At 52.5% G+C, this 14,517-nt stretch overlaps 1 protein-coding gene across 4 annotated transcripts in view; it reads right to left on the bottom strand.

Annotated features, from left to right (window-relative positions):
• Positions 1-14,517, bottom strand: part of LOC144945955 (insulin-like growth factor 1 receptor) — a 120,133-nt gene that overhangs the window by 31,425 nt on the left and 74,191 nt on the right. For all 4 annotated transcript variants that reach the window (XM_078874628.1, XM_078874627.1, XM_078874626.1 and 1 more), the window contains exon 4: positions 3,536-3,941. In XM_078874628.1, coding sequence (XP_078730754.1) covers positions 3,536-3,941 — 406 coding nt within the window. The remainder of the gene's footprint in view (positions 1-3,535; positions 3,942-14,517) is intronic.

The raw sequence follows: 14,517 nt of genomic DNA on the forward strand, positions 1-14,517 counted from the left end.
TGACACCGGTGTTACGGGCACAATCGTGGCCTGCCCTGGATGTTCATGGTTTTCCATTCCTGTATTTTATGGCGGCAGTGGAAAAAACACTCGTGCCTCGCAGCAAGAACGTCCGGGGTTCGACTCCCAACTCGGGTTTGTGTGTTCTCTCTCCCTGTTCTTCGCAGGTTTTCTTCGGGTCCTCTGGTTTCCGTCCCTAGCTAAAAAAAACACTCCACTGCAACGTAACCGGTGTTGGCCAAACATCGCAGTGCTAAAAATTATCTGCAAATTATTCAATTGGGGTTACACAAATATCAACATGGCACTCTACTGCGATAAGTTTGCAGCAACCTCCTGAAAAAGAGTCTAGAAACTCGGTGATGCTTTCCTGGGTGAACAAGCGGAATAGTAATGATCCCGTTGCTTGGTTGGTTATTAATTTCACAGCGCACGGTGTAACACCAAAACTCTCTCTAACCAAACGCATCCCCTGTGTCGGAACCAAGTCAACCTTTGCTCGGTGGGAGGTCGCTGGTTCTCCTCTGCTGCCCCCATAGTCTACAACTCTCTTAGCCCTGCCTGCTGTCAACTGCCCCTGCTCAAGTCCAGGATCAAGGCCTTTTATTAAATCTCATCTCTCCCTGCGATTGACCGCCACTCTCATACGATAAAACAAACATGCCCGCTCGTTCTGCACAGCATCTTGAGATGCAGTCGCATTCAGCCCTTATATAAATTCACATTGGAGGGTATTGAACCAGTCTCACCTAGAAGCCTATGACCAACTGTGTCTCCATAAAATAAAAATGTGCTCATTGTTTCCGGACAGCGTCTTGAGATGTGGTTGCATTTAGACGCGATATAAATGGACGTTGTACATCAATGCATTTTGTTGCGTGCGATGGGAGCCTTTGTGGGTTTTTGCTGCCATATACTTCACTCTGTCCCCTCGGCCCCGCTGGTGCTGCCCTCCTGCCAAGCCCATAAACCCTGCTCCACCGATCGCTCGCTCTCCGCCATCCGTGCCGGCTGGCAAGGCACCGGGGAGGTGGGCGCACGGAGCTACTCGGCATGGGCACGCGCTCTCCGCGGGGCCTCGTGGCGAGTTTGCGTGTTCACGGTTAAAGCCTCTCGGGAAACCAGCGACTCGCGTTCCCTCCTGCAGTTGGCTCGGTCACAGAGGGCCGGCCGCGTTTTTTGCCGCGTTACACAAATGGCAAACAGACATCCCGGGGGTGAAGTTCGCGGAGCAAAGGGCACCGCGGAGGGCACCCTCACCCGGTGGTGACCTCCAGCGAGTCGCCCCCGCACGTGCGGCGCGCGTGCTCCGAGCGGTGTTTTTTGTAACATTCAAGACGTCGGGGTTTTAACGCTCCTACCGTCTCCAGGCCTCTAATGAAAGTTTTACGGCTTTTAACGACGTATTACGCGGCCGTTCGGCGAGGACTCGTAAAATAAATATTTTTACACGATTGATTTACATCGTTTTTCTTCATCCGACTGCTGTTTTGGTGCTCGAAAGTAGTTGAGTGGAATTAAAATATTAAACTCCTCGGGTGGCTGAGTAACCCCTTGCACTTTCGCTTGTGTGCAGAGAAGTGAATGCCGAGTAGGGGGCCCTGGTTGTGGAGATAGGTGGCAGGGCGGCCACTCAGTGCCTGTCTCAAAGCTATCTCTGCACTACGGTTCCCGTAGAAAATTGCCGGTGTTATGAATATGACGAGTTCTGTGGATGCCAACACCGATAAATGAAAACAATATTTTTACAACATTGAATTGAATCCGGGGGAAGGAGGTTTCTTCCCCCGACACCTCTTTGTCGTGCTTCGTCACACGGCATAAAGAAGCGAGAATCTACGCAGGAGCGGAACGCAACGGCGAGAGGTCGAGGGGGCATCCGAGGCGGGGAGATGGTGGGCGCTGGGTCGTCCGGGTGCGTCTGGGCGCCGCTCCCACCCCACGCAGGACTGCGACGGGCTTGTGTCAAGAGAAAGATGTATACGGTCGCCCGGAATGTATTAATGCATTTGTGAAATGTATCAAATAAAAGATCACGCATCGGGCTATGCTGGGAATGTGCAGTGCACGATCGGCCAGGGCAGCCTGATGAGGCTGCCCGGCTCGCCAGAACAAATACTCAGCACGCGATGGGAGAACGGTCAAGCACAAATGATAGCAGTTGCATTTCGGTGGACTCTTCCACGCGGCAGCAGATGGTGCCAGGGGAAATACAAAGGCGAGATTTATTTATCAATACCTCGCTAACATAACAGGGAGGAATCAGAGAAAAAGCACCGCGGTTAAAAAAATAACCTCGGCTCTCCGTGCCCCTCTCAAACCTCTCCTCTCCGCACTGCGGTACCCCCCGCCCGCAAGGGAAGCGCGTGACGTTATGAACGAGTGGGACGGGCGCCATCGCCCGACGCGTAAAAATGACGGTGTGAAGCTGTAGAGTGCGTGGCCGTGTTCTGGTTACTCCGCCCGTACCCATCGTTTGGAAAACTTGGGGGTATTTGCCGGCGAGAGAGCGCGGAGGCTGTGGGTAAACACGAGGCACAGCGCAGGTGCTCCGCCCGTCCCGCGCTCGCCGCAGCGCCATCTATTTATAGCGGCACAGGAAGCTTTTCACGCCGTCAATCGATGGTCCGTGCACGCCATGTCCTTTATCGGTGATTATCATCGGCTGTGGTGCAGTGCAAAAAAAAAACACACAAAACGTTTCCTATTCCAAAATTAAATAAACAGCCGAGCTAATTCATCGACTCGGGAGGTTCCGTGAAAAACACAAGTGCAGCGCCGCCGCCGGCCGCCAGTGTGTTTTGATGTCCGTCGAAAAGCGTTAAAGCGCCGTGTGTTTGCTGCGTCTCGGAGACGCATTTACGAGTGCCCGGGGAGCAAAACGTAAACATGCAACGTGCTCTCGAGCGTTCTAACCGATGCACCCACCGAGTTGGCCATTCAACGCGGCTTCTGCGGATCGAACCTGTTACCCGGGGGACGCTGCAGCAACGTGGCTCTGCCATCGAGGTTTTCCAGAGAGAAGGTTGGGCCCGGGTGGCTCAGGGGTCAGTGACACCGAACCGGCATCGTTGAGACCCTGGGTTTGGGTATTAGCCCCAAATGACTTCTCCAAATGTATTCAAGTGGAGTGAATTGAAGGTCCCCCAGCTCAGTCGCCATGACTGCACACAAAAATACTCGATAACACGTTGTTTTTTCACCTCATGTGGCCAACTTCCAGGACACACACATGAAAGTGCAGCGCCACCGAGTGTGAATAAGAGGTCACTTTGGAAGAGACCTCAGAAGTAGTTTGGTCACGTCACCTTCCACAGTCCGTCTTCTAACACACTCCTCCTCCGCACCGCGGCTTCTCCCCTGGCCCGTAGGGGGAATCGCGTGACGTTACAAAAACCCAACAGCGACGCGTAACGGGAACACCGCCGCGCACGAGCGCGGCGGTGTTCCCGTTACTCCGCGAGTACCCAAAAGAGAAGAGAGAGAGAGAAGGTGTGGTGGTGGAGTTGGGGGGAGCGACGGGCGGAACACGCACCTGCTCTCGTCCGTCATGTAGCCGGAGGGGCAGCCCGTGACGCACTCCCCGTCGTGGATCACGTACTCGGCGCAGATTTTGTCGCCCCGGCACTTGCGGTTCTCCTCGCGGCAGAACTCGAAGCTCACGCACCGCCAGTTCTTGAAGCGGTACGTGCCCAAGGGGCAGGTGGCCACGCACTCCACGGGGCCTGTGCCCTGGTACGCGCTCGGACCCTGGCCTTGGGCGCCCGGAGAGCTGGTGACGGCGCCGGCGGAGGCGGCGGCCGTGGCGGGCCAGTGGAAGAAGTGGCGGCAGGAGGTGCAGGCGGTGGGGTCGTTGGGGCGGTAGCAGCCGCCCAGGCACTCCATGTGGCAGCAGCCGCCGCCGTTGGCGCAGGCGCGCCGCCCGCAGTCCGACCGGCAATCTGCTCGCAACGGAACGGCGGACACGGGGGAGGAGGAGGGAAGAGCCGTCATTAGTGACGTCGTCGCCACTGCTCGGAGAACGTCCAAACAGGAGCATCAATGTCATCGTCGTCTCCAACATTATCACCGTTATTCATTTTAACATCTCAAGGACAAACTAAAGGTGTGTCCGTGCCAGAGAGGACGTTCACCACAAAGATGGAGCGCTGAAAACAGCTCGTGTGCAAGTGCTTCATGGATTTCTGCATCCCCGGATGGCTTGTGGAGGTCTTCGTTCAGCATTTGATGGATGATGGCTGATAATGATGACGGTCACACGTACGTCCCCTTTCCTTTGTTGGGACTTCATGGCACTATGAGATCTTTACGCATGATCCTGCGTGGTTCCAAACACCGTTCACCTTGGCGTATACACCTTAATCAAACAAGTGGTAAATTAATGATCGCCACTTATTATCGTCACCATCGCCACCGTCGGGAGTCGTTTACGTGCGACAAGCGAGCGGCGGTGCACGCTGGGAAGGCGGTGCAGCCACGCCAGCGACGCGCAGGAACTCATCGCACAAGCGCTCATGCAGCGCCAATCGGCAGAAAGCCGGCGGTGAAATGCCAGTTGGCACGGAGGCGACAGGAACAAAACAACAGGAATCGATTGGCTTAACAGTTTGCCAGCGAAAACATAGGCTCGCCAGGTGCAAATCCACGCACGGTAATTGAGCGAGGGCGACTTAGGAAGACTCGTCTATGAGCCAGGCAAAGGTGACACGAAGCCTGCTAGCCTGCTGGTCTGTTTGCAAGTGGCAGCACCACGGACCAGCAGCCCGGCCGCCCCTCCACGCCAGGGCCGAGCAATGGGCGAGGAGCGCCACGCAACGTGACGAAAGAGCAACCTGCTCGTGCTCGCTTGCACACACGCAGGCAGGCAAGGCACGCACGCACGCACGCAGGCAACGTACGCACGCATGCACCGGTAATCAGTTTACAGCCCAAGCCTCTTAGGGGGGTTTCGTGGTCAGGGGGGGTGGGGCGGGTTACGTGTTGTTGTTTTTGCGCGCGTTGTTAATAAAATTAATAAATTAATTGAAACGCCCAACACAGGAGAGAAAGAGAGAGAGGGGGAGAAGAGTTGCAGCAACGCAAACCGCTGCTGCCTGGGCGCAATATGCCAGGAATGCTGCCGGGCGGGCGGGCGGCTGCGGCACAACAATTCTGCCACCCCACTCCGCCGCCGCCGTTCGTTCGTCAACTCAAACGAGGAGCAAATTTAATCGGGGAGGGGGGGGGAGGCGTGGGGTTTTCTGGGCCGCAAGCAACTCCGCGACGGTGTCACGCCTCTCAAGCGGCACGCTTTTTGGGAGCGCTTGAAAAGTGTTGACATGCGCCCGAGCTGATAAAACGACGTCAGTTTGCAACAGCACCAAATTCGGGCCTCCGCGGTCAGTCAGTCGGTCGGTCAGTCAGTCAGTCGGTCAGTCGCTTTAAATAAACAGCATGAGTGAGGCCTCGCTTCGACGTTCTTAGATCCAATTTAAAATTCCAAAAGTTAAAGAGTGATAAACACGGCCGCTCGGAGGCACAAACAACGCTCGGCGTCGAAGGAATGCCACGCTCGTCGCGGTTCACGTCGCGAATGCGTGCCCTCGCGCACGCACGCACGGGGCAGCCGGAGCAAAAACACACCCAGTCGGCTCAGGCATGATCACACGCTGTCACACACGCTCACACTCACTCAGTCTCTCTCACACACTCTCTCACAATCACTCTCTCTCACACGCTCGCTCACACGCTCACACTCACTCTGACACGCTTGCTCACACTCACTCTCTCTCACACGCTCGCTCACACGCTCACACTCACTCACTCTCACACGCTCACGTGCTCACACTCTCTCACACACTCACTCACACGCTCACACTCACTCTCTCTCACACGCTCGCTCACACGCTCACACTCACACACTCGCTCACGTGCTCACACTCTCTCACACTCTCTCTCACACGCTCACACTCTCTCACACGCACGCTCACACTCACTCTCTCACATGCTCGCTCACACGCTCCCATGCACGCTCTCACGCTCGTTTGCTCCCATGCATGCAATATAAGCATTCCACCACAGAGAGCGTCACCCACGCGCCAATTCAGCGATCTACTACCGGTGGACGATGCGGGTGCCGGCAGGTGACGCGTGAAAAACGATCGGCATTAACGTGGCGTCAATTATCAGCATGGCCCGCGAGCGGCGGTGTTGTGACGGCACTGGCTCGTTCGCCCACTCACCCCCCCCGCCCCCCCGGCACGCCGGCCCGGCGCGCAGCAGACAAGGCCGTGACGACCCGCGGTTTGCGCAAAATTTTGGCGAAGCGAACGTCGACACTGCTGCACGGCACGGGCACGGTCGGCGGTTTTGTTTTTGTTTTTACATGGACGACTGGCCGAGGCAGGGGGGCGCAGAGTGACGGGACAAAGAGAATCATCGCAGGAAGCTGGCACCACCCCAGCTGGTGCAACCGAATACCACGGCCACGCTGACGGGAGGCTGTAACGAGCGCCACTTACGGTTCACAGAAAATAAATGGGTGACATAAGAAAATACTTTTGGGCTGGAGGTTGGGCCAGCCTAAGGCATATACAGTAATTGAAGCGGGGAGCTAAGTTTAGGTTTTTGACACGTTCAAAGTCATTATTTAAAGCCTGGTGAGTATCCTGGTGACATGTAAAATAACTTTGAAAAGGTAGGCCTTGTTGATGACTTACAGAGTTTGGCAAATCTAAATTATGGATTGTTTCATTTTTGCATATGGCCATGATGTTCTTTTATTGATCGTCTGTATGTAAATGTCATCGAATCTGTCATTGATTATTGCACTATTTAATAATGTTACTTATCAAATTTGAGGTCAATGGTCACTAAATTATATATTCCCTGTGCTGACACTTGAATATGCATCACAGTTATAAAAGAGAAAAAAAACATTCAAGGGAAAAAAATAACCTTTAAAAGCTCTATTAATTTTTGTTATTCGTATTTTGCAGAATTAAAGTTTATTTGCTGTAATGCCACGGTCGTTGTCGTCTTTGGATGGTTCATCCCAAGCCTCATCGCTGCGTTTAGAGTTACAAAGCCTCCCATACGTGCAGGTACACGCACGTGGCGAAATCACTTCAGCCATTATAATACACACGACGTAATTGGGTTTCGAGAATATGGGAGTTGATATTCCCGTGTCTTATTATAAACGCAGGCCCCATCACGACCACTACTCGTATTGTGCGTATGTTGAACTTATTTCGCACCGTACGTAAACAACCGCGGGGAATAAAATAGTTAACAACGGGAGACGCACACGAGCCTCGGGAAAACAGCATCAAAAGCACCAACCTGCCGCCAATTTATCTCCCAAAGTCCACCCAGAGGGCATTGCGTATTGAGCGATTAAAAGCGCCCAGGTCGGTTCACGCATTCTCATTTTGCCGAACCGGGCGGCCAGGGGCTCGCGTCACGGCTGCCAAAGCGGGAAAAGCAACTGGGCTTGAGATCCCGACGGCTTCTTCTGCAGAGACGGCGAACACTCGGCCATTCATGCGGGGCGGAAGTGGCAAAGTGGGGGAGAAAAAAAAACACAAGCCGCGACAAGGCGGCCTGTGAAAGATTTACAGGTTATCGTCACAGGGAGGGAGAGGGGAGCGGAGCGGAGGGGAGGGAACCAGCCACAGGCGCTGGGCAAGGCCAAGGCTAAACAACAGGAAATTAAGAACCACAGGGCGACCCGCAAACAGCGTGAGTCACTCCAAGGTACGTGGCGACGTGGCAGGCAGGTGACAAACAGCACCCAGCGCACCTGGTGACTCCCCTGGCTCGGTGTCAACGCCCCTCGCTGTGTGATTCCCCCCCCTGCCACCCCCCCACCCTCGGCTCGTGGGAGGGGGGGGACGCGAACTCCGCTCATCCTCGCAGCAGCGGGTTTTGGCTGCTAGCCATCGAACAAAGACGCTCACCACATCGCGCACTTTCAGATGCGCTTCCGCAGCCATCTGGAACACACTTTTCCAACTAGACTGAAAACGAATTTCTTTAGAACTCAATGCCCTTCCCCCGCACTTCTGATTAGCTCGGTGGCTACATACGGTGCCAAAGAAGTTCTACAAACATACAGAAGCGGAGATGCTTCCGGTTAGGCGCCGGCTCCTTTGCTCGTTTACTTCACGGCTGACTGTGGCGAGCACGACGCCGATTGCGGCGACGCTGGTTTACAAGCGGCCACGGGCCGCAGCCCGATGGGTTTGTCCCGAATGAGAACGATTCCGGCCATCACGGCGATGTCCACGTCTCACAAGAGCGGATAGATACCTCCCGCTGTCAATAAGCAGAGATATGAAACTGGGATAGTTTATCGTTGGGCTTTTACAATTATCACGAAGCTTGTCTTGAGTTTTCTCGCCCTCCGCAAGCTCTAACCTCACATTTAGGAGAAGAGGACTCGGCTCACCAAATGTTTGTTCATGAGATCCTGATACTGTATTCTTAGGTTTTTTCGGTAAAGTCACGTAGGTAAAAGCCGCACCGAACCTTACAATAATAATATCCAGGGGCCTGCCTTGGCTCCTCCCACCCTCAACCAGTATATATACAAGGACTGTTTTCTTGAAATTTCTCTTACTTGATACAGCTATCGTGCTGTGACGGTTCCACCTGAAGACGGAAGCTTGTGTTGCCTCCGAAACGTCGTGATTTTTATTTTATTTTACTTTTATTAATTTAAATTTTTTACCTACGTGACTTTACCGAAAAAACCTAAGAATATGAATCCTTGCAGTCACGAAAGCTTCAAATCTATACTGATACTGCTCGTGTGTGAAACAATATTCTCTGCCATTTAAAAACGAGTCCTTCCCATTGGGGCTTCCAATGGGATATTGAATTCACAACAAGGACAATTAAATTATATTTCCCATTGTTATTTACTTGTCTTGATCCCTCTAGCGTTCACCGTCAATGAACGTGACCCCTCGTCTCCAGCGGACTGAAAAGTCTCAATGGGATCTCACCAGGTTTTAAATACAACACTGTGTTTTATTGCTATTTAGTTTTCCTCGTTTGTTTTCTTAGTCCTCCTTTCTGGGCTCACCGTTATTTTTGTACAAGTACCGAGTGCTGGCGATGGTCTGACAGCTCTTGTGAAACAGGACTCTTCGTAAACAAACAGGGTTTTAGTACTCACGTTAAACACAGCTTCCTTAGTTGGCCACCAATGCCACAGGGCAGAGGTAAAATAAGTGTTGCTCAAACTCAGGCTGCTCGCTGCCCCTTGTACACAGCTCTGCGTCATCTCATCCGATCCACCAGCTTGCCTTTTACATTTGAGTGAACGAGGGGGTATATTAATTTCAAAGAGAGAGGCTAAGTCATAGATATCGATGTGAGTCTATGAGTATCCGTATGGGAATATGGGTCTCTGTGCGAGTCTATGGGTCTTCCGTGCAAGTCATTACAGTCCTAGAATGTAGATTGACGTGGCATCTGAATGCAACCGCATCTCAAGATGCTGTGCAGAAACAGTGGGCACACTTATTTTACGGAGAGAAAGGCAGTAGTCAGTCATAGACAGAGGGGAAAAGGAATTTATTGAGCCTGGACTTGAACAGGGCAGTGAATTGACAGCAGCAGAAGAGAATGAGCGACGTCCCACTGAACAAAGGTTGACTGGGGAAAGTCTTGGTCTCTGCGGCGGAAAGCGTGTAGAGGGTAGCGAGTTGAAAATAGGAGAGGTAAGTAGAGTGTGTAGAGGAGAGTGAGTTGCGAGGTAGGAGAGTGCGTAGAGGTGAGTATGGTGAGATGACGGGAGAGGTAGCAGAGTACATGGGAGTAGAGTGGGATGGTAGGCAAGTATCGTCTCCCCAATGTTTTTTGGCCGTGCAACTGGCGACTGGGCCACGGCTCTCAAATGACATCGTACCCCAATGTCAATGGGGGGCAGCAGTAAACACTCTGCAGGTAGAGCCCCGCCGTGTGTGGGCCCACGCGCAGCGGCGATCGCAGAGATAAGAAGAGCAGCAACAACAACAACAACACTGTCCCTGCAGGTCCACTGGAGATAACCAGCACCCCCCACTGCACTACCAGCCCGAGATAATCATAATCACCATGGCACATGTTGCTGACTCGCTGTGCTGTGTCCCGGTTTCATGTTCCAAATTAACCATGTGCACTTAATAAGCGACGCTCTCCGAAAATCAACAGAGTCCCCTTGTAAACGGCATCAACGGAGCCCGGCGATGCTGCCCCTTCATAGCAATATTGATGACATTACTGCGTTGTTGTTATTATTGTGATCGTGACGATGATTAGGGGTGCTACAAATGTACCCACGCAGCAGTCCCCCCAGAGTCAAAACGTTGCGTGAAATCATTAAAAAGGGGCTAAAGCATTTAGAACGCTGAAGTCGCATGGTCTGTAACGTTTACCTTACACCGGCTAATGTCCCTTCAAGATTACCAGGGCTGGAACGATCTACCAATGACATCCATTAAGATGGATGCATTACCCAAATGATATAGGTATCAAATGGCTTAACCGATAATCTATTTTGGTTACGTAAATACACCGACCAGCAAATGTAAGTGTTCTCCTAATTTTATGTGAATGCGTAAACCAACAGGGTAAGGCAAGTACGGGACGAGGTGTACAAAGTTAGACGTAAAATACAGTGTGCGTGAACGAATGATGAACATGGTACAGTCCACACAGTACTCAACAGGCAGTACACACAAGCTATGACGGTGAAGATATTTGTCATTCAACATTTTCTCGAAAAAAAATTCAGAGGCAATGAGTTGTGTTTTAATCCATTGTTGCGATGAATTGTCATAAAACTCTCAACAAAAAATAGTTTAAAATCTGAACCAAAGAGTATATACATTCTATTTACGGCTGGCGGGACAAGACACCGGGCAATGGTAAACGAGGCTTTCAAATTCGGACGACCACAAACAACGAGGCTGCGTCGCCTGCGTCGCCTGTGTCGCACACGTGAGGCGCGCGTGGGCGTCTTTGCCGAAGGCGAGCGCTGTTTGCGCCGCGGCCGGGCCTTTGAAGGCGACCCGAGATGTATTTTTGAAAGGAGCCGGAGGGGCTAAGAGGCGCGTCACGATGCGTAAAGAGCTATTTATCGTAGCGCTGACCCCGGCATCCCGGCGAGAGCACGGGCGAGAGCGCGCTCACCACACCACTGTTTACATTTCTCAACTGTAGATCTACAAAAGTGCCATGCCCCGCTGTAAAAACACATCTCTTTTTGGAGTGGGGATTGTATGGAAGGGGAAGGCTTAGGAGCAGGAGGGTGCGTGTTGGGATGAGATGGAATTTGGGGGGGGGGAGGGCGGGGGGCCCAGGGTCTGCTGAATTTGAGTTTGTGATCAACAAGGAGCGTTGTCAGCCGCCGCCAGCCAATTCTTTAGTTTACACTCTCATTTTTTAGCGCCTCGTTTATATATTGTCCTTTGTTTGCTCGTCTCATTCGTACAGCTTTTGGTTGCTTCCATTATCCTGAATGTTGACATTAACGCAAATAATGTTCGTGGATTGAAATAAACACGGGAGTCCCGCACGCAACTCGATGCGCGCATCGTGAGCCCTAAGAATCGAGACTTTGACGCTTCAGCGCTGCGTCGCGACACCCCAAGAGAACGCGGGAGCGGGTCAACGAGCCGACGTGCCCGCTAGGAAATGGCCCTCAATGTGGGTCCTCGCCTGGTACAATAAAAACATAGTTTAGTGGTTTTAATGTTTCCTCACCTATCACACCTTGGCGGCTACACGGGCATAAACGTGGCGAGTACTTGGACGGGAGACCCCGAGGGCCTGCCAGGTGTCACAGGTATGCGGTTGCAGGCCGGCAGTGCCACCTGCTTGTGAACGGGGTGCGAGTGTTACTACCGGCACGTGTGTGTGGATTTTCTCCGGTTTCTCCGATTTCCTCCCCACATGCACAGCCAAAACACTCATTTGCGAAGAACTGACCAAACATCCCAGGCAAGCTGCTGATGAAAAGCCTTGAAACTCACTCGAGCCTTACTGGATAACCAACCAGGATTGATCATCGTCATTATTATTATTAGTAGTACTGCTGTCTCTCCATTTCCGCCTGTCGTTGGCGAGCGAGCGAGCCAGGGGGCAGCCGAGTGTCCAGAACGTGGCGCCGCATTCCAGGGTAGCCATGACGCCATGATAACCTTCAAACCGTAATGCGTGTGGGCCCTGCCGTAGCAGCACTGGCCTCCGGACCACCCCTCCACCTTCCACTGCACCCTCGCCACTCCCCCCAGCACCCGCTCACCCCAGAGGCCGAAACCAAATGACCTGTATGGCATGCGCAGCCACAAAAAAACAAGTACAGGGCCTCCCGCCGGAGAAAGAGCCACCCGTCCCATCAGCCCAGTGTTTCTCCACTCCAGACCTCTTGGCCCCCCACCCAGCCCTGCCCCCCCCCCCCACCACTTTCGCGCTCCCGATCACTGATATTTTTTCTACCCATACGCAAATGAAGTCGCCAACGCACACACCACACGCGCCTGATGGATGGTGGTCACGAAAAGCTGTACCCGTGGGGGGTTGAGAGAACAGACTAGAGTTGAGAGAACACCGACCTCGCGGCTATTCGGTGTCGGCGCCGACACCGACGCTTGGCGGCCCTGCCGAAATGTGGCTCCGACTCTGAGAGCCCGTTCGTAACAAAGTTGGCAAGACAGTTTGTGAAGGGGAGCCTCCTCCATTTCTTTGAGAGGGGAGCTGACCAAACAAACGCGCGTACAAATAGCCAGGCATATGAAGAGTGAGGGCTTATGCCCACGTGCTCACTTTCTTGTGCATGTTTCAACACAACAAATATTTTTCTAAGTATTTTTCTGCCAATCTTGCCAAACAAAAATATCAAGATCTGGCGAGCTTTGTGGCGAGTTCCGTAGCAGTTAGTTTTTAGGGATTTTGTGGTTTTCATGTAAAGTGTCTCCTACGTATTTCAAGGACGGACAAAATATTTCCCCAACTTGTTTACTAAAGTAGCATGCGAGCCATTTTAAAAATGAAACGGGCAATCAAAGCCAGCCGCAACTTTTCTGAAAACATCTTCACACTCTGTGTGGCTCTCGTCGGTAAATAAATGCTATTTATAAATATTTATTTCTTCACATATTAATTTCCGGACGTCACCCTCGCCTGCACCAGGCCCACTTCAGGCCTCTCAGGTGGCGCCGGGCCTCGCGATCAAGACACTCAAACTCTTGACCGGCTTAAAATTCCAGGTCAGTTTTCATATTTTCCCCTTAAATTAAAAAATCGTAAACCTCTTTATCCATCCGCAACTCTTAATCCCACGCACTGCGGAACAAACGCCGGCGGGATTAAGTCAAGGTGCTACGTGGCAACTGTAAACGCGATGAAACTATGGCGAAGGTGGCGCGACGTGGCGACGACGGAGGGGAGCAGGCGCGGAAGCCACAGCGTTGCAGTTGAAGGCGAGTTCACCGTTGGCTTTTTATCTCCCAAGACTAAACAACACCCCCCCCCCCCGTCACGGAAATCACAGCGAAGGCTTTTCTGCACGTTTCAAGTCACGTTACGGCCGCCTCAAGGGCGCCGTGCGAGCAGAAAAACAGGCATAAAAAAAAACCACCGACTGCCACCACGTGCTAAATTGCGTTGGCTAAACAAAAACAATTGTCGTACGTTTCCAACAAGAAGTGAGAGACATTCTGTGGCCGTGACAACACACCGAATATTTGCTCCTAGTTTTAGAATCTGAAATCCACCGAGGCGGCGGCGGCGTCCACCGAGCTTGTTTACCGAGCACTCCTGCACCGAGAGTGGAGGCAAGTCACCCACTCGCTGGGGTTGTTCGTTTTTCCCCCATCGTAGCCTCACCGTTCCCCAGCTCAACCCCAGCAGTTTCGGGCAGCCTCTCAGATCAGACGGGCAAGTTCCGCGAATCGGGATGTCCATGTCATCCTCATTAAAAATGCAGATATAATCATTAGTGCCGATCACAAAGTGTCCTCTTACTTGGGCACAGTGCATCAAGCAATTAGCACTGTAATTCAAATAGAAATCATTAGTCGCCCTTTCCTGACAAGGGAAGAACGCTCTTCAAACACGACGGTGATGGGAGTACTCAAGAACGATTTTTTTCCCCTTCCACACAATAATGGTGAAGGTGCATTGTTTGTTACATTTTTTTTGACGATTAAAATATTTGACCTGGATAATCCCTTGAGAGGGGAACACCTCGTTTGCAGGGGTGTCCAATGGTCAAACCATCGAATGATTACATAAACAAGCCACACATACTACTGATAAAAGCACCTTCAAAATTAACAGCCCATATCAGCAGCGTAGCATGGTTCGCATTTGGGGCCCCGGTGCAATTAATGCAATGGGCCCCTTCCCCCAGTTCGACTCCCCCCCCCCCCCCACTGCTTCGTAACCCGGCACCTGCACCCCTCGGGGCCCGTGGGTCCCCGGTGCAATCGCACCGCCTGCTCCCCCGATAGCCACTCTCCCCGCTGCCCAATATGCATCGGC

This window comes from Lampetra fluviatilis, chromosome 39 (genome assembly GCF_964198595.1).
Source record: "Lampetra fluviatilis chromosome 39, kcLamFluv1.1, whole genome shotgun sequence".
Lineage (NCBI taxonomy): Eukaryota > Metazoa > Chordata > Hyperoartia > Petromyzontiformes > Petromyzontidae > Lampetra > Lampetra fluviatilis.